The sequence below is a fragment of the Lampetra planeri genome, chromosome 63, assembly GCF_965212315.1.
Source record: "Lampetra planeri chromosome 63, kcLamPlan1.2.h2, whole genome shotgun sequence".
Lineage (NCBI taxonomy): Eukaryota > Metazoa > Chordata > Hyperoartia > Petromyzontiformes > Petromyzontidae > Lampetra > Lampetra planeri.
Window position 1 is genome coordinate 1,938,661 of NC_136169.1, and position 24,340 is coordinate 1,963,000.

General features: G+C 56.0%; 1 protein-coding gene across 1 annotated transcript in view; it reads right to left on the reverse strand.

The window, feature by feature from the left end:
• LOC144736804 (intermediate filament family orphan 2-like) overlaps positions 1-24,340 on the reverse strand; it is a 26,724-nt gene continuing 2,384 nt past the window's right edge. Inside the window, 14 exon segments of the mRNA XM_078619448.1 lie at positions 1-5,712; positions 8,365-8,501; positions 9,015-9,104; positions 12,435-12,564; positions 14,308-14,458; positions 15,125-15,245; positions 15,247-15,306; positions 15,543-15,683; positions 19,444-19,539; positions 20,997-21,057; positions 21,707-21,885; positions 21,887-21,931; positions 24,114-24,203; positions 24,205-24,261. Coding sequence (XP_078475574.1) covers positions 5,622-5,712; positions 8,365-8,501; positions 9,015-9,104; positions 12,435-12,564; positions 14,308-14,458; positions 15,125-15,245; positions 15,247-15,306; positions 15,543-15,683; positions 19,444-19,539; positions 20,997-21,057; positions 21,707-21,885; positions 21,887-21,931; positions 24,114-24,203; positions 24,205-24,261 — 1,449 coding nt within the window. The 3' untranslated portion in view covers positions 1-5,621.

Genomic DNA, 24,340 nt, shown 5'->3' on the forward strand with positions numbered 1-24,340 from the left:
TTTCTGAGCAGCTTTTGAGTTTATTGCATCTTTTCGTGATTCGGGTAACCTGTCCACGGTGAAGCGAGCAGCCTTCCCTGCGTGTTTCGTGGTATCGCGATGGAGCACGGCCGTGCTATCTAATGAATGGACCAGCACATGCAATGACCACAACTGAACAATCATCCTCGGCAGTCGGTCTAGTTTCACTTGCAGGACAATACACAGCCTAGAACAAAGTCATGGGAACAAGGGTTCATCACGGCTTAAATATCAGTTCCAATCAAGACTACGATCTTGAGACCCGGTCTCTTGGAGTTGTCTCAACTGAGACTCTGGATCCTGGTTTCCTGGAGTTAAGTCTTAAGATTTTCGAACCCGAGATCCGGACTCATGGAGGCGAGTCTCAAGACTCCGATCCCGAGACCGGCTTTCATTCCTGAGACCGGCTTCGATCCTGAGACACGGTCTCCTGCAGTTAAGTCTCAAGATTCTCAACCAAGAGATCCGGTCTCCTGGAGTCGAGCTTTCAAGACTCCAATCCTGAGACCGGCTTCGATCCTGAGACACGGTCTCCTGGAGTCGAGTCTCAACTGAGACTCCGATCCTGAGACACGGTCTCTTGCAGTTAAGTCTCAAGATTCTCAACCAAGAGATCCGGTCTCCTGGAGTCGAGCTTTCAAGACTCCAATCCTGAGACCGGCTTCGATCCTGAGATCCGGTCTCCTGGAGTCGAGTCTCAACTGAGACTCCGATCCTGAGACACGGTCTCCTGCAGTTAAGTCTCAAGATTCTCAACCAAGAGATCCGGTCTCCTGGAGTCGAGCTTTCAAGACTCCAATCCTGAGACCGGCTTCGATCCTGAGACACGGTCTCCTGTAGTCGAGTCTCACGATTCTCAACCTGGAGATCTGGTCTCCTGGAGTCGAGTCTGAACTGAGACTCCGATCCTAAGACCCGCTTCTCCTGGAGTTGAGTCTCAACCGAGACTCTGGTCCAGAATCCCCGGTCAACTCGAGTCTCAAGGCAACACCGATGGTAAACAAGTGATCCGTTCCTGCATCTATCGGATCGTTGTGGAATCACTACCCTCATGCGAGACGAAGCCATGTCGCCGGCACACGTGGCCCGACGTACGATTAACTCCCGCGTGACCGCTCGCAACCAAGCCGAGACATCGAACTCGACTTCCTCTGCCTTCATAATTAACGCAACGATTTTCCCAAGCGATGCTCCACATGCACGAGCCACCGCCCTCGCTAGCTTCGCCGTCTCGGCTCATGTCCAAGCCATCACCGGCACAAATCCCACTTCTCAGTTTGACAACCATGAGCTTTGACTCATGGTTGTGGCTAGGAGATGTTAACTGCCTTGCCTGATATGCAGGTGGTCACGGGTTCGATCTCGACCCCGACGCCTGCTTTATATTTGTAGTTTGCGTATGTCTCTCTGTGGTCACGTGGATTTTTCTGCGGGTCCCGCGTTCTTTTTCCCCTCCACATTTCAAATCGACGTCGACATGCGTTCAGAGTATTTGGCCGCTGCCAGACATTTCCACGTAATGTCGATAAGCCACCTGGCCAAGCTATCACTTGTGATTCCAGGTCGTTTATAGACAGAAACAAAAAGGAGCTGCATAGCTCAGTGGGGCATTCCCTGGTAATTTAAAAATAGTTTAGTTTATAGTTTAATTCTAGATTTGAAGCTTTCGTGACTGCGTACACTGAGCGTGCTGTGACGGTTCCACCTGAAGACGGAGGCTTGTGTTGCCTCCGAAACGTCGTGATTTTTATTTTATTTTTTACCTACGTGACTTTACCGAAAAAACCCAAGTTTATAGTTTAAGTTTAAATCTGCAGCAGCAGACAGCTAAACCCCCAGCGTCGCGCTCACTCTAGCCGTCTAATTTGCCCGAGGTCCCTCCTTCTCCACTGCTACCTGCCCGCGGGGGAAGGGGGCTCTGGAATTCCCTCCCCTCTGGCCATTGCCACCACCACCACCACCCCCCCAACCTGCTTTCAAGTCTGGACTCGAGGATGTTTCCTCTTCGCCTCTGTGCCAGCGACTGACCGTCTGCATCTATTCGAGCTTCTGAACCCAGTGGTGTACATTCATTTTCAGAGGGCGGGTGGGGACACTTCCACCGATCATGAGTGAGTGAGTGAGGGCTGCCACACCGTTTGAAACCATTGTTGGGGTTTGGCAGCAGCACGACGATGGGCCAGCATTTCCAAGGACCTGGGTTTGAGTCCTGAGTCTGGGTGTCTCTCTCTCGGTGGACTCAGAATGGCCGTGTCAGAGACACTGAACCAGCATTGCTGAGGACCTGGGTTTGAGTCTTGCTTTTGCGTGTCTCTCTCTCGAAGGAACTCAGAATGGCCGTGTCAGAGACACTGAACCAGCAGTGTTGAAGGACCTGGGTTTGAGTCCTGGGTCTGGGTGTCTATCTCTCTCGGTGGACTCAGAATGGCCGTGTCAGAGACACTGAACCAGCAGTGTTGAGGACCTGGGTTTAACTCCTGGGTCTGGGTGTCTCTCTCTCGGGGGACTCAGAATGGCCGTGTCAGAGACACTGAACCAGCATTGCTGAGGACCTGGGTTTGACTCCTGGGTCTGGGTGTCTCTCTCTCGGGGGACTCAGAATGGCCGTGTCAGAGTCACTGAACCCACCACTTAGCCCCTGTGTGAAAGTGCCCGCACGTGAAGCGCATTACACCAGGTGAGGCCCCAACTGAGCTATGTTGATCTTTATCAGAAGCAACCAGGCCGTCACAAATGACGGCTCAACGAAAGTGAATTGTCATCTGGAAATGTATAGCAGCGGCCAAATACTGTAAACGCGTGTGGAGGGAAAAACTGGGGATACATCCACACGACCACGGAGAGAACATGCAAACTCCGGCGTCAGGGTCTGGATCGAAGCCACAACCTCTTGTATACCAGGCGAGGTAGTTAACATCTCGCCCACATTGTACGCATGTACACGTTGAACTTCTTTCGCACCGGACGGAGCCAACCGTGCCAATGACACACTGACCGCTACAACTCCGTGTAAGCAATCGTAAAACGAACGTTCCTCTGTCGATCCGCTGCTGGATGAGGATCTACCTCCACATGCCATGTCGGTCATTTGGCTATACTTCACCACGCCGGCCTGAGCGGTGTTGTGAAGACGACTGGTGGATGATGTCACCCACCACTGATGCTGGCTGGGCCGTGAGTGGGAATCGAACTCAGGTTGCCGAGTTCATGGCGCAGTGCGCTAACCGCTGCGCCACCACTCCCCCACCACCACCACCCGCACATAACCTAACCCTAAACTAACCTAACCCTAGCCTAACACTAACCTAACCCTAGCCTAACACTAACCTAACCCTAGCCTAACACTAACCCTAGCCTAACACTAACCTAACCCTAGCCTAACACTAACCCTAGCCTAGCCTAACACTAACCTAACCCTAGCCTAACACTAACCCTAGCCTAGCCTAACACTAACCTAACCCTAGCCTAACACTAACCCTAGCCTAACACTAACCTAACCCTAGCCTAACACTAACCTAACCCTAGCCTAACACTAACCCTAGCCTAACACTAACCTAACCCTAGCCTAACACTAACCCTAGCCTAGCCTAACACTAACCTAACCCTAGCCTAACACTAACCCTAGCCTAGCCTAACACTAACCTAACCCTAGCCTAACACTAACCCTAGCCTAACACTAACCTAACCAGTCAGTGTGGGCTGGCTAAGAGGTGGGGGGGGGGGGGATACCATGCAGCACCACCGACGTCGAGCCGTGTGCCCCCTGGGGCCTGAGCCACCGCGCTTGCCAGAGGAGACGACGGCCAACACCGGACGGGACACCTCCAGTGGCCCGTCCGCGGCGAGTACCGACGGCGCCGTCCTCGTCGCAAGAATCCGACACCCAGATGCGGATGAAACGCGACCGAAACGTTTCCCCACACCGCCCCGGGGTGGGGGGGGAGAGAGACCAGAGCCGCGAAGCGTTACGGAATCCATGCTCTCGCGTAGATTTTCCCCGTTCCCCCACCCACCCGCGTCTAACGGAAGGGGCTGCCCACCACCACCTCCCTCCGGAGCCTTTGACCGGAGGGGCAGGGGGGGGGGGGGCAGCAGCTACAAAGAGAAGAAGAGCCGCTGGTGGCGGTGCGCGTCGCCGATTTCATTTCACTACCAGGCGAGGTCCTGTTTGTTGACGGGGCGAGGGGGGATGTGGGTTACGCAGGTGAGATGGGGGGGGGGGGTTAGGCTGTGAGAGTCACAATGAGAGCCGCTGCTACGAATGGGGCTAGGCGCGAGTGTCGGAGGCCCGAGGGTCAGAGTGGGGGGTTTTGGGTTGAGGGGGGGTCAGGGTTAGAGGTCAGGACGGGCGGTCGAGTGATAGGATACGGATAGGGTCGGAACATTGGGGTAAGGGTGAGGGTTGGAGATTTGGGTAGGTGTAGGATTACGGGAAGGGTTAGAGGGTAGGATAGGCGGCCAAGTGATAGGATACGGGTTGGGCTAGGAAATAGGGGTAGGGATTTGCGTAAGATATTTGGGTAGGGTTAGGAGCAGTTCTCGGGTTAGGTATTGGGACAGGAGAAGCATTAGGGGGGTAGGGTATAGGGTTCGTGATCAGGATGGGTGTTGGATTGGGGTTAGAGATCAGGATGGGTGTAGGGTTGGGGTGAGGGATCAGGGTAGGTGTAGGATTTGGGATAGAGATCAGGATAGGTGTAGGATTAGGGTTATGGATCAGGATGGGTGGAGGGTTGGGGTTAGGGATCAGGATCGGCGTAGGATTGTTGTCGTGTCCCTACTCAACCAGGAGATGAGGTCAACCCATTGAGATTCACGCCACAGCACTGCCTCTCTGGATAGGTGACCTGATGACGTGTTGGGATTTGGGCTCGAGATTCAGGATTGGAGTTCAACATTAGGATACGGGTCGGACGAGGGGGTAGGTTGAGATATTAATGTAAGGGTAGGGTTTTTGGGCGTTCGTTTTATGGACAGTTAAGGATAATATACTTAGGATTAGAGATTTGGTAAGGGTTAGGATTAGGTCAGGGTTAGGGCTAGGCTTAGTGACATCTTATAATAACGTTACATTCACGGTTCAGGCTTCAAGGGGGCTTCATGATCAAGATTAAGGTTTATGGTTCAGTGTTTAGGGGTCAGTGTTGGGGTTATGGGGAGTGATCTGTGAATGGGGTTCAGGCTGAGAGAGGTTTAAGGTTATGTGTGCAGGGTTAAGGGTATGGGGTTCAGGCTTAGGGGTTCAGGGTAGTGTTTTGCGAATGGGGTTCAGAGTTGGGGATTCGGGCTGAGGGGTTAGGCGTTCAGGGTTAGGGGTCAAGGGTAGTGTTCCATGAATGGGGTTCAGGGTTCAGCATTAGGGATTTGACATTGAGGGTTCAGAGTTTCAGTTTAGGGTTTCAGGGTTCAAGTTTTGGGGTCAGGGGTAGTGCTCTGTGAATGGGGTTCAGGGTTCGGGATTCGATGTTGAGGGTTCAGAGTTTCAGTTTAGGGGTTCAGGGTTCAAGGTTCAAGGTTTGGGGGTCAGGGGTAGTGCTCTGTGAATGGGGTTCAGGAGGCCGGGGCATTCCAATGGCCTCGCTCAGGAGTTGAACCCGTGCTCAGGAGGCCGGGGCGTCTTCAGGCTCCGCAGAATCGCTGTCCTCCGACCCCTCAGAGTCGTGCTCTCCGGACGGAGTCTCGGGGGTCGACCTGCGGACACGGGGAGGGGGCAGCGACCCCTCAACTCTGGTTTGTTCCTAGCCCCGCAGCCATCATCGTCCCCGCTACTAGGTTCCAGCAGTGAGTCTAACCCTGACCCAGGCCCTAGCAGTGAGTCTAACCCTGACCCAGACCCTAGCAGTGAGTCTAACCCTGATCCAGGTCCCAGCAGTGAGTCTAACCCTGACCCAGACCCTGGAAGTGAGTCTAACCCTGACCCAGGTCCTAGCAGTGAGTCTAACCCTGACCCAGACCCTAGCAGTGAGTCTAACCCTGACCCAGACTCTAGCAGTGAGTCTAACCCTGACCCAGACCCTGGCAGTGAGTCTAACCCTGACCCAGACTCTAGCAGTGAGTCTAACCCTGACCCAGACCCTGGCAGTGAGTCTAACCCTGACCCAGACTCTAGCAGTGAGTCTAACCCTGACCCAGACCCCTAGCAGTGAGTCTAACCCTGACCCAGGTCCTAGCAGTGAGTCTAACCCTGACCCAGACACTAGCAGTGAGTCTAACCCTGACCCAGACCCTAGCAGTGAGTCTAACCCTGACCCAGGTCCTAGCAGTGAGTCTAACCCTGACCCAGACACTAGCAGTGAGTCTAACCCTGACCCAGACCCTAGCAGTGAGTCTAACCCTGACCCAGACCCTAGCAGTGAGTCTAACCCTGACCCAGGTCCTAGCAGTGAGTCTAACCCTGACCCAGACCCTGGAAGTGAGTCTAACCCTGACCCAGGTCCTAGCAGTGAGTCTAACCCTGACCCAGACCCTAGCAGTGAGTCTAACCCTGACCCAGACTCTAGCAGTGAGTCTAACCCTGACCCAGACCCTGGCAGTGAGTCTAACCCTGACCCAGACTCTAGCAGTGAGTCTAACCCTGACCCAGACCCTAGCAGTGAGTCTAACCCTGACCCATACCCTAGCAGTGAGTCTAACCCTGACCCAGACCCTAGCAGTGAGTCTAACCCTGACCCAGACTCTAGCAGTGAGTCTAACCCTGACCCAGGTCCTAGCAGTGAGTCTAACCCAGACACTAGCAGTGAGTCTAACCCTGACCCAGACCCTAGCAGTGAGTCTAACCCTGACCCAGACCCTAGCAGTGAGTCTAACCCTGACCCAGGTCCTAGCAGTGAGTCTAACCCTGACCCAGACTCTAGCAGTGAGTCTAACCCTGATCCAGACCCTGGCAGTGAGTCTAACCCTGACCCAGACTCTAGCAGTGAGTCTAACCCTGACCCAGACCCTAGCAGTGAGTCTAACCCTGATCCAGACCCTGGCAGTGAGTCTAACCCTGACCCAGACCCTAGCAATGAGTCTAACCCTGACCCAGACCCTAGCAGTGAGTCTAACTCTGACCCTAGCAGTGAGTCTAACCCTGACCCAGGCCCTGGCAGTGAGTCTAACCCTGACCCAGGCCCTAGCAGTGAGTCTAACCCTGACCCAGACTCTAGCAGTGAGTCTAACCCTGACCCAGACCCTAGCAGTGAGTCTAACCCTGACCCAGACTCTAGCAGTGAGTCTAACCCTGACCCAGGCCCTAGCAGTGAGTCTAACCCTGACCCTAGCAGTGAGTCTAACCCTGACCCAGACCCTAGCAGTGAGTCTAACCCTGACCCAGACCCAAGCAGTGAGTCTAACCCTGACCCAGACTCTAGCAGTGAGTCTAACCCTGACCCAGACCCTAGCAGTGAGTCTAACCCTGACCCAGACTCTAGCAGTGAGTCTAACCCTGACCCAGGCCCTAGCAGTGAGTCTAACCCTGACCCAGACTCTAGCAGTGAGTCTAACCCTGACCCAGACCCTAGCAGTGAGTCTAACCCTGACCCAGACCCTAGCAGTGAGTCTAACCCTGACCCAGACCCTAGCAGTGAGTCTAACCCTGACCCAGACTCTAACAGTGAGTCTAACCCTGACCCAGACCCTAGCAGTGAGTCTAACCCTGACCCAGACCCAAGCAGTGAGTCTAACCCTGACCCAGACTCTAGCAGTGAGTCTAACCCTGACCCAGACCCTAGCAGTGAGTCTAACCCTGACCCAGACCCTAGCAGTGAGTCTAACCCTGACCCAGACTCTAGCAGTGAGTCTAACCCTGACCCAGGCCCTAGCAGTGAGTCTAACCCTGACCCAGACTCTAACAGTGAGTCTAACCCTGACCCAGACCCTAGCAGTGAGTCTAACCCTGACCCAGACCCTAGCAGTGAGTCTAACCCTGACCCAGACCCTAGCAGTGAGTCTAACCCTGACCCAGACTCTAGCAGTGAGTCTAACCCTGACCCAGACCCTAGCAGTGAGTCTAACCCTGACCCAGACCCAAGCAGTGAGTCTAACCCTGACCCAGACTCTAGCAGTGAGTCTAACCCTGACCCAGACCCTAGCAGTGAGTCTAACCCTGACCCAGGCCCTAGCAGTGAGTCTAACCCTGACCCAGACTCTAGCAGTGAGTCTAACCCTGACCCAGACCCTAGCAGTGAGTCTAACCCTGACCCAGACTCTAGCAGTGAGTCTAACCCTGACCCAGACTCTAGCAGTGAGTCTAACCCTGACCCAGGTCCTGGCAGTGAGTCTAACCCTGACCCGTGATCCTGTATCCCCTGACCCCTGACTCCTAAACCCCGAACCTTCGCCCCGTGCGCCCTCTGCCCTCACCCGTCCTCGGTGTGCGAGTGGCCGATCATGCGGCGGCACGTCTCCATCTGCACGTCGAGGCCGCGCTTCATGCTGCACATCTCCATGTACTCGTGCAGGTGGCGGCTCATGTCGCTCTTAGCGCTCGCCAGCTCCAGCTGTGGGTACGTGCGCACACACGCATATAACATGGGACGCACGGAGAGACACACGGAGATACGCGGGGACACGCAGATAACATGGGACGCACGGGAGACACGGAGACTCGCGGGGACACGCAGATAACATGGGACGCACGGGAGACACGTGGGAGACACACGGAGACACGCGGGGACAGGCAGATAACATGGGACGCACGGGAGACACGCGGGGACACGCAGATAACATGGGACGCACGGGAGACACACGGGAGACACGCGGGGACACGCAGATAACATGGGACGCACGGGAGACACGCGGGGACACATAGAATACACGGGGCACGTGGAGACGCATAGACAGCATGGGACACACGTGGATGCACTCAGACGCATAGAAAACACGGGACACTTGGGGACATGCGGGGAACACGCACGGAGAACGGTCGTTCCCCGGTGCCCATCTGAGCGACGAATCACTTGGACTTTTAGCCCCACGGCTGAACGGAGCTGACGGGCAGGCGGAGGGCCTACCTCAATTTGTCCGATCGTCTCCTGGTATTCACGCTCGCGCGTCTTGAGCAGCGACTCCGTCTCCAGGATGACCCGCTCCACCGTGTCGTCCTGGCAGCATCCACATCAACAAGAACGACGACACAAAGATCACCCGTACAGCGCTAACAGACCGTTGGGGCAAGTGCTGTTGGCGAGTAGCGCCTATGAAGGCTACCGGCACTGTGGCACACGAGGGGGTGGGTGGCCAACACCACGCCTGGCCGCCCTTGTCTCCCCAGTGGCGATGTTTTTACACACCGCACCAGGTACTCATTTGAGGCTGAGTCGACCTAGGGGAGGCCCAGGACCGGTTCAGATAATCGTCACTGGTGTTGGTCATGAGCGGGTTGAACTCAGGTCATCGGGTTTGTAGCGCAGCGCACTACCACTACCGCTCCCCCCACATCTACAACATCACCATCATGATCAACATCGTCACCAACATCACCAACATCATCATCATCATCATCAATTACATCCAAATCATCATCACCAACATCATCATCAATTACATCAAAATCATCATCATCACCAACATCATCATTATAAATTACATCCACATCACCAACATCATCACCAACATCAATTACATCCAAATCACCAACATCATTAGAAATTACCTCATCATCAACTTCAATTACATCCTCATCATCATGTGAAATTTCTATCAGCCAAATCCTCTAAACGCAAGTCGATTGTAAATGTGGAGGGGGAAAAAGAGCTGGGAAAAGATTGACACGACGCAGACTCCAATTATACAACAGGCATCGTCAGGGTCGGGATCGAACCCACGACCTCCTGCATACCAGGCGAGGTAGTTAACATCTCCTAGCCACCGTGATGATGATGATGAGAGAGAGAGAGAGACACGCAAACTCCAAATATACAACAGACATCGTCAGGGTCGGGATCGAACCCACGACCTCCTGCACACCAGGCGAGGTAGTTAACATCTCGCTCTGCACGGTCGGGACTTATGTCCATGGAGTTTCTGTACCCCCCCCCCTCTGTTTCTCTACCGGTCTCATCATCATCATCACGATCCATGGGCAGACAGCCCGTAGTGGACGTGTCCCACTGCACGTTTCGTCATTTGCTGCTTCCACTTCCCTCTCTGTCTCGTGGTGCCGATATGCTCAAGTAGTGTCCACGCCTCTCAGGCACCAATCGCTACCATCATCGTCAAGCCACCATTCTCTGTGTGGTCTTCCTCTCTTTCCTGGCCCTTACATTTTTTGCCGAACAACAACAACAAACAACAACGCTTTTCATTTTCCTGGCGTTTCCCTACGCGCAACCTTTTTTCTTACTTTCAAGAGCGACAAAACTAATTTCTTTTGAGCCGCTTTGTGTTGTTGTTTAGTGTTGATGTCCCCCCCCCCGCACCTCCGATTCGCACGGTTGGCTACGTACGGCGCGAAATAAGTTCAAGGTACGCACACGCGCACACACGTGTGTGGGTACGTTGCTCACTCTTTTGGGCTCGGCTTAGATGCAGTGTGTTAACGTTCCTGGGCTCCGACTGAAATATAACGACAAAAAAGCATCCGGGCAAAAAATGATAAATTCTCGCACCCGCGCGCCACTGCGGGATCAGAGTCTCGGTTGGGACTCGGCTCCAGGAGACCAGGTCTCAGGGTCAGAGTCTCGGTTGAGACTCGGCTCCAGGAGACCGGGTCTCAGGGTCGGAGTCTCGGTTGAGACTCGGCTCCAGGAGACCGGGTCTCAGGGTCAGAGTCTCGGTTGAGACTCGGCTCCAGGAGACCGGGTCTCAGGGTCGGAGTCTCGGTTGAGACTCGGCTCCAGGAGACCGGGTCTCAGGGTCGGAGTCTCCGTTGAGACTCGGCTCCAGGAGACCGGGTCTCAGGGTCGGAGTCTCGGTTGAGACTCGGCTCCAGGAGACCGGGTCTCAGGGTCGGAGTCTCCGTTGAGACTCGGCTCCAGGAGACCGGGTCTCAGGGTCGGAGTCTCCGTTGAGACTCGGCTCCAGGAGACCGGGTCTCAGGGTCGGAGTCTCGGTTGAGACTCGGCTCCAGGAGACCGGGTCTCAGGGTCAGAGTCTCGGTTGGAACTCGGCTCCAGGAGACCGGGTCTCAGGGTCAGAGTCTCGGTTGGAACTCGGCTCCAGGAGACCGGGTCTCAGGGTCGGAGTCTCGGTTGAGACTCGGCTCCAGGAGACCGGGTCTCAGGGTCGGAGTCTCGGCAAGTCCGATGTTATTGTTCCCACCAGCGCCGTGGTAACGATAAAAGCGGACTGCGACGGAGTCACCGACCATGCAGATATTCAGCCAATTAAAAATAAAAATGGGGGGTGGTGGGGGCCCGTATCGGATGACGCAATACCAATTCGGCGGGATGTCTCGATCCACGCGTCGATCGGCAATGAATCGACACGCCGATCACGATCGGCCTTGAGGCGCCTTTGCCGGTTCCACTGAGCGAGAATCGACACGCGAAATTAACCTCGATTCACGATGCACATGAACCACTTGTGGGCAGCGACACGCCCCCTTTGGGGCAACGCCACGCCCCCTTTGGGGCAACGCCACGCCCCCTTTGGGGCAACGCCACGCCCACTCTCTTCCTCTACAGGCAGCAATCTGCGATCGGTGATTTCATCGGGTGTCCGATTTTATCGCTCTATCACAGCGCTGCCGCTGCTGCTACAGCTGCTAACGCCACTGCTGCTGCTGCTGCTGCTACAGCTGCTGCTGCTGCCCCTGCCGCCCCTACCACTGCTGCCCCTGCTGCTTCTGCCCCTGCTGCTGCTGCTACAGCTGCTGCTACAGCTGCTAACGCCACTGCTGCTACAGCTGCTGCTACAGCTGCTGCTGCCCCCACTGCTGCTGCTACAGCTGCTGCTGCCCCTGCTACCCCTACCACTGCTGCCCCTGCTGCTGCTGCCCCTGCTGCTGCTGTTACAGCTGCTGCTGCTGCTGCTACAGCTGCTGCTGCTGCCCCCGCTGCTGCTGCTACAGCTGCTGCTGCTGCCCCCGCTGCTGCTGCTACAGCTGCTGCTGCTGCCCCCGCTGCTGCTGCTACAGTTGCTGCTGCTGCCCCCGCTGCTGCTGCTACAGCTGCTGCTGCTGCTGCTACAGCTGCTGCTGTTACAGCTGCTGCTGCTGCTACAGCTGCTGCCCCCGCTGCTGCTGCTACAGCTCCTGCTGCTGTTACAGCTGCTGCTGCTGCTACAGCTGCTGCTGCTGTTACAGCTGCTGCTGCAGCTGCTGCTGCTGTTACAGCTGCTGCTGCTGCTGCTACAGCTGCTGCTGTTACAGCTGCTGCTGCTGCTCCTACAGCTGCTGCTGCTGCCCCCGCTGCTGCTGCCCCTGCTGCTGCTGCCCCTGCTACTTCTACCACTGCTACCCCTACCGCTGCTGCCCCCCTGCCGCTGCTCACGTTCTCGCCGGGGGAGGCCTCTGCGCCGCTGGGAGGGGACGCGGAGAAGTCCTCCCACAGCAGCAGCGTCTCCTCCGTCTCCTCCCACGCGAGGCTGTCGCAGTCGTCCTCAAAGTCCATCGTCTCTCGCCTGCGCGCGGGGGGGGGGGCGGAAGGACAGAGGCTTGAGTGCCCGTGTGCTCGCTAACAGCACTTGCCCCCGACTGTCCGTCGAGGCTGTACGGGGGATCTTTGTCTTTTGTTCGCGTGCGGGGAGCGGCGGTGCGGCGGTCAGCGCGCTCGGCCACGAACCCGTCGACCCGAGTTGGATTCCCGCTCGCGGCCAGCACCGGTCACGAATGTCTGAACCGGTCCTGGGCCTCCCCTAGGTCGACTCAGCTTCAAATGAGTACCTGGTGCGGTGTGTAGTGAACATCGCCACTAGGGAGACAAAGGAGGCCGGGCGTGGTGTTGGCCACCCCACTCGCCTCGTGTGCCGTGCCGGCCTTCGTAGCTGCTCGCTAACAGCACTTGCCGCAACAGCCTGTACAGGCTATATGGGGGATCTTTACCCTTGCGTGTACATGAGCACGCGTGTATGTGCGTGTGTGCGTGTGTGCGTGTGCGCGTGTGCGTGTGCATGTATGCGTGTGCATGTATGCGTGTGTATGCGTGTGTGCGTGCGTGCTGTACCGGGGGAATTACCATTTGGTACAGATATAATGGGAGGCTGATCGACGCCCGGGTGCGATCAAGGGATGGCTCCCTATTGGTCAACCACGTTATGTATGCCGATGATTTGGTAATAGCTGCTCATTCAGAAGAGGAGTTGGAGACGCTGCTGCTGAGACTGGAGCGTGCCACTAAGAGGTGGGGCCTTACCATCAGCCCCACCAAAACTAAGCACCTGCCTGGGTATTTTGTACCATCGGGCACTCCACCCCCACAACTCCCAATCGGTGATGGGGCAGTTGTGGAGAGAGTGGAGAGTTTCCCATACCTGGGCAGTGTGCTTATGACCGGCTCCAGTTTATCAGCAGAGGTCTCACTCCGAATCAGTCGAGCGGCAATATCTTTTCATCGGTTGCGTAACGCTGTGTGGAAGCTACCTGGTCTGTCGCTCCGCACGAAGCTTCAGGTCTTCTCGGCCACGGTCATTCCCTCCCTTCTCTACGCTTGCGAAACGTGGACCCCCCTAGTGGAGCATCTTCGCCGGTTGGAAACATTTAGGCTGGCCTGCCTACGATCCATCCTGGGTTTAACCAGGCTGGATTGTGTGAGGAGCTCACAAGTCCTTGAAAGATCTGGGCAAAGTCTCATCAGTGAGCTCCTCCGGCAGGCAAGGCTGCGTTGGCTGGGTCATGTAGCCCGCATGCCCAGCCACCGCATGCCTAAACAGCTTTTGTTCGGCCGGATCGAGGGGGCTAAACGGGCGCGGCACGGGCTAGAGAAGAGATGGAGTGATGTGGTACAGGAGGACGTGGAGCTGAGTGGACTTGCCGATGACTGGTACCAGCGGTGTCAAGATCGGCCTCAGTGGAGGAGGCTCGTGAAGGACGCTACTGGGCAGTTGGAGGCAGTCGCCCTCCAACAACAACGGAGGGCGGAGGAGCGACGCTCACAACAACGAGCGGAGCGCCGGGTGGCTAAAGCATCTCGGTCATCTTGGTCAGTCGACCCGTGGCACCTGGGTCTGCCCCGTGACCTCCTGCCAGCGGGCGTTCGACACTTCACGTGGCCTCAGGGTGCACATGGCCTGGCACAAGCGTCGTGGTGACGTCACCGCCACTTAGTGGCGAATGGCGGTTGTTGTTGTTGTTGTGCGTGCGTGCGCGTGTGCGTGTGTGTGTGCATGTATGCGTGTGTGCGTGTGTGTGTGTGTGCGCGTCCTCACAGCGTGTTGATGATGCGCTTCATCTCGTCCGTGATGTTCCCGGACGTGGAGTTCTCGTCGTCGTCGTTGATGATCGCCCCCGGTAACGGCGCCGTTGCTACGGACGGGGTCACCGCCCCCAGCGGGGCAACCTCCATCGATGCGGTCCCCTCTGAGCAGATGCCACACGGAACATCGGCAAGCACGCTCCGTGAGACCGCGTCTCCACTGAGACCGGGTCTCAGGGTCGGAGTCTCCGTTGAGGACTCAACTCCAGGAGACCGGGTCTCAGGGTCAGAGTCTCGGTTGGGACTCCAGGAGACCGGGTCTCAGGGTCGGAGTCTCGGTTTAGACTCGGCTCCAGGAGACCGGGTCTCAGGGTCGGAGTCTCGGTTGAGACTCCAGGAGACCGGGTCTCAGGATCGGAGTCTCGGTTGAGACTCGGCTCCAGGAGACCGGGTCTCAGGGTCAGAGTCTCGGTTGGGACTCCAGGAGACCGGGTCTCAGGGTCGGAGTCTTGGTTGAGACTCGGCTCCAAGAGACCGGGTCTCAGGGTCAGAGTCTCGGTTGGGACTCCAGGAGACCGGGTCTCAGGGTCAGAGTCTCGGTTGGGACTCCAGGAGACCGGGTCTCAGGGTCAGAGTCTCGGTTGGGACTCCAGGAGACCGGATCTCAGGGTCGGAGTCTGGGTTGAGACTCGGCTCCAGGAGACCGGGTCTCAGGGTCGGAGTCTCGGTTGAGACTCCAGGAGACCGGGTCTCAGGGTCGGAGTCTGGGTTGAGACTCGGCTCCAGGAGACTGTGTGTACGTGTGTGTACGTGCGTGTGCGTGCGAGCACCGGGAAGCGTCAGGGCGGAGCGATCTTCGTCCCCTCCCTCGAGCTGCTCCCCCGCGGGGCCCCCCACTTGCTGCCCATGAGCCTCCTTCTTGCGCGACCCGGGGGTCCCCGCGGCCCCCCCCCCCGGGGCCCCCCGCTCCGGCCGACGTCCCCACCGCCTTGATGGGCGAGAACTGCAGGGACTGCGGCGGGCAGAGGGAGAGTCGCAGGGAGAGTCACGGTTAGAGTCGCGGTTAGAGTCGCGGTTAGAGTCACGTGGAGAGTCAAGTGGAGAGTCACGTGGAGAGTCAAGTGGAGAGTCACGTGGAGAGTCACGTGGAGAGTCAAGTGGAGAGTCACGGTTAGAGTCACAGGGAGAGTCACAGGGAGAGTCACACGGCGTCCCTCTCGATACGTTGGCCTGCAGCAGGAGGCTCACCGTGAACATGCGGCTCATGTCGTGCGAGTTCCGCTGCTGCGCGATGTCGCACAGCCGCGCCGTGATGTCGATGCGGCGACAGATGTCCATGTCCACCTTCATGGCCTTCTCCTGGATGCGGCTGTCCAGGTCCGTCATTTGCTGGAGGGCCGCGGCAAAGAGAGGGGCGCGATGGGGCTCCAGCACTCGCTCACCTCGCTCACCTCGCTGACTCACCACTACACTCACTCACCACTACCCTCGCTTGCTCACCACCACCCTCACTCACTCACAACCACCCTCACTCACTCACCACCACCCTCACTCACTCACCACCACCCTCACTCACTTACTCACCACCACCCTCACTCACTCACCACCACCCTCACTCACTCACTCACCACCACCCTCACTCACTCACAACCACCCTCACTCACTCACCACCACCCTCACTCACTCACTCACCACCAGCCTCACTTACTCACCACCACCCTCACTACTACACTTACTCACTCACCACCACCCTCACTCACCACCACCCTCACTCACCACCACCCTCACTCACCACCACCCTCACTCACTCACCACTACACTCACTCACTCACCACCACCCTCACTCACCACCACCCTCACTCACTCACCACTACACTCACTCACTCACCACCACCCTCACTCACTCACCACTACACTCACTCACCACTACACTCACTCACTCACCACCAGCCTCACTTACTCAGCACCACCCTCACTCACTCACCACGACCCTCACTCACTCACCACCACCCTCACTCACTCACCACCACCCTCACTCACTCACTCACCACCACCCTCACTCACTCACCACCAGCCTCACTTACTCACCACCACCCTCACTACTACACTTACTCACTCACCACCACCCTCACTCACCACCACCCTCACTCACTCACCACTACACTCACTCACCACTACACTCACTCACTCACCACCAGCCTCACTTACTCAGCACCACCCTCACTCACTCACCACGACCCTCACTCACTCACCACCACCACCCTCACTCACTCACCACCACCCTCACTCACTCACTCACCACGACCCTCACTCACTCACCACCACCCTCACTCACTCACTCACCACCAGCCTCACTTACTCACCACCACCCTCACTACTACACTTACTCACTCACCACCACCCTCACTCACCACCACCCTCACTCACTCACCACTACACTCACTCACAACCACCCTCACTCACTCACCACCAGCCTCACTCACCACCAGCCTCACCCACTCACCACCAGCCTCATTCACTCACCACGACCCTCGCTTGCTCACCACCACCCTCACTCACTCACCACCACCCTCACTCACCACTACACTCACTCACTCACCACCACCCTCACTCACCACTACACTCGCTCACTCACCACCCTCACTCACTCACCACCACCCCCACTCACTCACCACCACCCTCACCACCACTACCCTCACTCACTCGCTCACTGCTCCACTCACCGACTCACTATTCCCCTCAATCACTATCCTCCTCACAAACCCCTTCACATTCACTGCTCACCTCACTCGCTTGGTCACTCACTACTCTGCTGACTCGCTCACTATTCTAACTAACCACTCACTCGCTCACTATTCTCCTCACTAACCCCTCACTCGCTCACTATTCTCTCAAACCCTGTCACTCGCTCACTATTCTCACTAACCACTCACTCGCTCACTATTCTCCTCACTAACCCCTCACTCGCTCACTATTCTCTCAAACCCTGTCACTCGCTCACTATTCTCACAAACCACTCACTCGCTCACTATTCTCCTCACTACTCTGCTCACTCGCTCACTATTCTCCTCACTAACCACTCACTCGATCACTATTCTCTCAAACTCCCTCACTCGCTCACTATTCTCCTCACTAACCCCCTCACTCGCTCACTATTCTCCTCACTAACCCCCTCACTCGCTCACTATTCTCCTCACTAACCCCCTCACTCGCTCACTATTCTCCTTTCACTATTCTACTCTCCCACTCACCCTCATTATTCTGCTCACTCCGCACTCCCCTCACTATTCTCCTCACTAACCCCCTCCACTCGCTCACCGCTCACCTCACTCACCCGCTACTACTCAAACTCACTCGCTCACTCGTCATGGTTGCCCCCCCCCTCCACCCCCAACCTCCTCTACTGCCCTGTCAGCCATCTTGGCTGCCCCCATGTCAGCCATGTTGTCTGCCCCCTATCAGCAAGGCCTGTAATCGTTCATTCCTTTATCAAATGCAACGCATTCGTGATGTGGCACTTACGAATCGATTGGTTTCAACTTGTGCTAAATTTCCACGAGTGTTTTACTGTAGCTTTACTTTAAAAGGTCAGAACGTATGAGGCAAGAGGGCAAACAAGACGGGCGGAACAAACGGCCTTGCATCGTAACGGGCGATTCCATACGTGCCCCCCATGAGCCATGAATATGCCGCCCTATCGTACATCTTAGCAATCTTCTCTTCCCACTATTGGCCATCTTCTGTGTTTCCCCCATCAACTATCATTGGTGCCCTTCTTTCAACCATCTTGTGTCCCTCCTATCAGCCAACTTGTGTCCCTCCTATCAACCATCTTGTGTCCCTATCAGCCATCTTGTGTCCCTCCTATCAGCCATCTTGTGTCCCTATCAGCCATCTTGTGTCCCTCATATCAGCCATCTTGTGTCCCTATCAGCCATCTTGTGTCCCTCCTATCAGCCATCTTGTGTCCCTTCTATCAGCCATCTTGTGTCCCTCATATCAGCCATCTTGTGTCCCTCCTATCAACCATCTTGTGTCCCTCCTTTCAGCCATCTTGTGTCCCTCTTATCAGCCATCTTGTGTCCCTCATATCAGCCATCTTGTGTCCCTCATATCAGCCATCTTGTGTCCCTCCTATCAGCCATCTTGTGTCCCTCCTATCAGCCATCTTGTGTCCCTCCTATCAGCCATCTTGTGTCCCTCCTACCAGCCATCTTGTGTCCCTCTTATCAGCCATCTTGTGTCCCTCTTATCAGCCATATTGTGTCCCTCCTATCAGCCATCTTGTGTCCCTATCAGCCATCTTGTGTCCCTCTTATCAGCCATCTTGTGTCCCTCTTATCAGCCATCTTGTGTCCCTCCTATCAGCCATCTTGTGTCCCCCATATCAGCCATCTTGTGTCACTCCTGTCAGCCATCTTGTGTCCCTCCTATCAGCCATCTTGTGTCCCTCCTATCAGCCATCTTGTGTCCCTCCTATCGGCCATCTTGTGTCCCTCCTATCGGCCATCTTGTGTCCCTCCTATCGGCCATCTTGTGTCCCTCCTATCAGCCATCTTGTGTCCCTATCAGCCATCTTGTGTCCCTCCTGTAAGCCATCTTGTGTCTCTATCAGCCATCTTGTGTCCCTATCAGCCATCTTGTGTCCCTCCTATCAGCCATCTTGTGTCACTCCTCTCAGCCATCTTGTGTCCCTCCTATCAGCCATCTTGTGTCCCTCCTATCAGCCATCTTGTGTCCCTCCTATCAGCCATCTTGTGTCCCTCCTATCGGCCATCTTGTGTCCCTCCTATCGGCCATCTTGTGTCCCTCCTATCAGCCATCTTGTGTCCCTATCAGCCATCTTGTGTCCCTCCTGTCAGCCATCTTGTGTCCCTATCAGCCATCTTGTGTCCCTCCTATCAGCCATCTTGTGTCCCTCCTATCAGCCATCTTGTGTTCCTCCTATCAGCGGCTGCTCCAGTAAGAACCGCTTTGGCTGTGCCCCCATTGGCCAACTTGTCCGACCTGGAGCTGCCCTTCTTTAACCCCTTAACCAATCACAGTCCTCCTCCTCCACCCATCAGAGCACCCCCACCCCCCCAAACACCCCCTCTCTACAGCTAGTTCCACAAGGAGGGGGGGGAGGGGAGAGACGCGGGGGGCTGACGTCGTTCAGCAGGGTCTTGAAGACGACCAGCTCGGCCTTGAGCCGCTCCATCTTCTGAGTGAGGTCGTCCTGGATGAACTCGGCCTCCTTCGCCTCCTGGACACGGCAGAGGGAGGCGGGGTGACGCGCGTGCAGACGCACGCAAAAACAACAAGGATCCTCGTATATCCTACACACGGCTGTTGGTGCAAGCGAGCAGCACCTATGAAGGCCGGCACGGCACACGAGGGAGCGAGTGGCCAGCACCACGCCCGACCGGCCGCCTTCATCTCCGTAGTGGCGATGTGAACTACACGTCGCACACAAGTACTCATCGAGGCCCTCACCGGTGTCGGTGGCCGTGGGCGGTGGCGGTATCGCCGCCGCCTTTCCGTCGGGGAGGTTTGCGGTTCGAAAATTAGCGACCGCCCCGGTTAATACTCAAGTGGTGCACGCGGTATTAGCCGTTGTAGTCGTGACGACGCTACGTTGTCACCGTGACGACGCTAGGTTGTCACCGTGACGACACTAGGTTGACATCCGCTTTCATTCACGGTGGACGTCGCGAGTAATCCGTGACATCACTTCCCAAAAGAGGAGGCCGTCGTGTGCCGGTGTGAGGGGTAGTCCAAATTTCTGCCGAGTTTTTAAAATCACCGCTGGAAGGGACTCGCAACCGGGATTCTACGCGCACACGGGGCAGCGATCATCACCATCGCAACCCCCGTCTACTGGCAGCCGATTGCACCCAGCCAGGGTCACGCTTGCGATTTGGGACTCTTATTTCGTGGCGTCTCCCTCAAGTTCTCACCCAACCCCCCCCCCCCCGGTTAAATAAATTAAACGCCAACCGAGGGCAGTGGTTCATAGCCTTGCAGCACCCCCTTGGTTCTCTATCATTAACAGCATTTACAATGTTCATAATACATAGGGTTTTGATCTAGCAAATTAAGTCGTAACGTACGTGCCCGTGCTTCATTTGTATCGTCGATGATTATTAACTTATTTTAAAAAATCTGTCCGTGTCTCGCTACCCCCCAGAAAGGGAATCTCGCACCCCCGGGTTAAGAAGAATCACCAACTTAGGGGTTGGTTTCTCACCACGACAATTTCCCGTGGAAATGCTCCAACTCCATGGCACGACGCAGGTTAGACGCTCGTGCAGGGGGGGTAGGGAGGGGGGGGTCAAATCAAAATCTTGTAACTCCGTACGCTCGTGAAAGTTGGCAAATATGGTGGTGGTGAAGGCTGAGTGATTTATAATTTTATTTCTATTATTTCGATTATTTTTATTTTTTACCTACGTGACTTTACCGAAAAAACCTAAGAGTAAGAAGGCTGAGAGGCGGCGGATAACGGGAAAGGCCGGACGATGTCGTGAGCGTGGGGGTCGAGGCGACGCTAATCGGGTCGCCGTGTTCACGGCGTACAAGGGGAGGGGGGGAGAAGACGCCAATCGGGGCATCACTCCACCCCTGTGCCCGGTGCACCTCGTGCCATTTGCCGCGGCTGCCATGCACGGCTCACGCGCCGCCTGCTCCGACACGAGTGCCCGACGTCGCGCGCGCGTGCACCTCCTGCAGGACGACCACGGTGTCCTGCAGCGCCAGGCGCAGCGCCAGCTCCTCCTCCCACCTGCGTGGGCGGCAGCACGACACGGGAGGGTCACCGACCATCGCGACCCCGGTGACCTCCGTGACCCGGTGACCTCCGCGAGTGGCGGGGCGCGCGCGCACTTACGTGGAGCGCGAGCACTGCACCGTTGGTGAGCTGGCGAGTTCGTGAATGATTGCGTTAGTGAGCCAATGAGTGAGCGTTTGAGTGAGTAAAGCGGCGAGTGAGTGAGCGGGCGAGAAATTAAGTGACCGTGCAATTGAGTGAGCGAATGAGAGAGTGAGTGAGCGAGTGAGCATACAAGCGAGCGGGCGATTGAGTGAGCAATCGAGTGAGCGATCGAATTGAGTGAGCGAATACGTGAGTGAGCGAGTGGTTGAGCAAGCGAACGATGAATGAGCGAGCAATTATGGCGAGTGAGCGAGTGATATGGTGAGTGAGCAAGCGAATGAGTGAGCGAGTCGGTGAGTGAGCTTTATAGTGAGCAAGCGAGGTTTACTGTGAGCGAGTGAGTGAGTCGGTGACTGAGCGAGTGAGTTAGCAAGCTTTATAGTGAGTGAGTGAACAAGCTTTTAAGTGAGCGAGAAAGTGAGCAAGTCGGTGAGCGAGCGAGCAAGTCGGCAAGCGAGCGAGTGAGCGGGTCGGCGAGCGGGCGGGCGGGTCCGCGTACTTGCGCTTGAAGTGGTCCCGCTCGCGCTTGACCTTGGAGAGCACGTTGTAGAGGGCGCGCATCTCGGGCGTGATCGTGTCGATCTGCACGCCGACGTCGTGCGTCGTGGGGAGACCCAGCCCCGACGCGCGGCGCGCCTCAATCACGGCAGCGGCGGCAGCGGCGGCGGCACCGCCCCCCCCCCACGCGCCGAGCGTAGCTCCATGCCGAGCCTGCCGCCAGTGACTGGGGGGGGGGGGGGGTGTAGTGGTTAGCGCTACGCCGCGCTACGAACCCGGCGACCTGAGTTCCGTTGCGCTGCACGCGCGTTGTTCAACTTATTTCTCACCGTGCGTGGCCAACCTTGCTAAATCGTACTCTTACTTTTTTCGGTAAAGTCACGTAGGTAAAAAATGAAATTAAAATTAATAAAAATAAAATAATAATAAATCACGACGTTTCGGAGGCAACGTCGTGATTTTTATAATTTTATTTTTATAAATTTTATTTTTTTTACCTACCTGACTTTACCGAAAAAACTACGAGTATGAATCCTTGCAGTCACGAAAGCTTCAAATCTAGAATCTTGCTAAATCGGCCATCAACACCAGGCAAAGATTATCTGAACTGGTCCTGGTTCTCCCCTAGGTCGACTCGGCCTCAAATGAGTACCTGGTGCAATTATTACATTGCCACTAGGGAAGACAAAGGTGGCCGAGCGTGGTGTTGGCCACCCACCCCCTCGTGTGCCGTGCCGGCCTTCATAGGTGCTGTTCGCTAACAGCACTTGCCCCAACAGTCTGTTAAGGCTACACGGGGATCTTTGTCCTTTTCTTCGTGACTCTTGATCCTCTGTGACTCTCCCCGTGTCCTCTGTCTCTGTCTGCGTTTCTCTATCTGTGTCTCTGTCTGTGTGTCTCTGTCTGCGTGTCTCTATCTGTGTCTCTGTCTGCGTGTCTCTATCTGTGTCTCTGTCTGCGTGTCTCTGTGTGCGTGTCTCTGTGTGCGTGTCTCTGTCTGCGTGTCTCTGTCTGCGTGTCTCTGTCTGCGTGTCTCTGTCTGCGTGTCTCTGTCTGCGTGTCTCTGTCTGCGTGTCTCTGTCTGCGTGTCTCTGTCTGCGTGTCTCTGTCTGCGTGTCTGTCTGTGTGTCTCTGTCTGCGTGTCTCTGTCTGCGCGTCTCTGTTTGTGCGTGTCTCTGCGTGTCTCTCAGTGTCTCTGTCTGCGTGTCTCTCTCTGCGCGTCTCTGTCTGCGTGTCTCTGTCTGCGTGTCTCTGTGTGTCTCTGTCTAACTCTCCATCTCTCTCTCTCTGCGTCTGCCTAACTCCCTGTCTCTCTCGATCTCTCTGACCCTCCCTGTCTCGCTCCCTCTCTCTCTCGTCTCCGTGACTGGTTGGTAGCCACGCCCCTAGTGAGTGGTACACGACTGGATGTGAACCCGATGCAGAGTTGTGTTCAGCCAATGCCATGGACAGAGCTGAATGGAAGAGGGCCACTGATCGCCAACGCCTGTGAGTAAGGACACGGCTCACACTGAAATTCAACTATAAATGTTTTTTTTATTTACTAGGTAAGGCCCCAATGAGCTACTATACAGCTCTTAAATTTCGATTTAAAGCTTTCGTGACTGCAGGGATTCATCTTCTTGGTTCTTTCGGTAAAGTCACGTAGAAGGGAAATAATAAAATAATAAAAATAAAACATTATAAAATAATACAATTCTCACGACGTTTCGGCCAAAACGCAGGACGGCTGCTTGCGTTGTGGCCGAAACGTCGTGAGAATTGTATTTTATTATGTTTAATTTTAATTATTGTATTATTTCCCTTCTACGTGACTATACAGCTCTTCTTTCAGAAGCAACCTGCCTATCACAAACGATAGCCCAATAAAGTGGCTTCTCGTCATCATCATCATCACCACGTGTGAATGTATAGCAGTAGCCGAATGCTCTGAACGCGTGATGTTGCTTCTGAATGGGCAAGGAAAAACCGGAGGAACCGGAGAAAAATCCACACGACCACAGGGAGAGAGAGAGACACGCAAACTCCAAGTATACAGCAGGCATCGTCAGGGTCGGGATCGAACCCAGGCGAAGTAGTTAGCATCTCCTAGCCACCGTGATGATGATGAGAGAGAGAGAGAGAGACGCAAACTCCAAATACACAGCAGCAGACGTCAGGGTCGGGATGGAACCCACGACCTCCTGCACACCAGGCGAGGTAGTTAACATCTCCTAGCCACCGTGATGATGATGAGAGAGAGAGACACGCAAACTCCAAATACACAGCAGGCGTCAGGGTCGGGATCTACCCCACGACCTCCTGCACACCAGGCGAGGTAGTTAACATCTCCTAGCCACGGCTAAATGAAACGGAGAGATACTGGACGTGGTGTGCTGTGCGTTGAAATATATCCGGGGGTCGCTGACCGGGATGCAGGCATCCGTCTGCGTGGAGACGTTGCGCTGCTTCGCCGAGTGCCTCCGCGCCGCCTGCAGCTGCTGCTCCAGCAGCCGGTTTCCGTCGTTCCAGCTCGTGCACCTTGGCCAGGAAGCAGCGGAAGCGCAGGTTCAGCGTCTGCGGAGGGTGGGGGGGGGGGCGGCACGGGGAGGGAGTCAGACGAGCGGGGACCCCGGGGGGACCCCGCGGTGCTGCC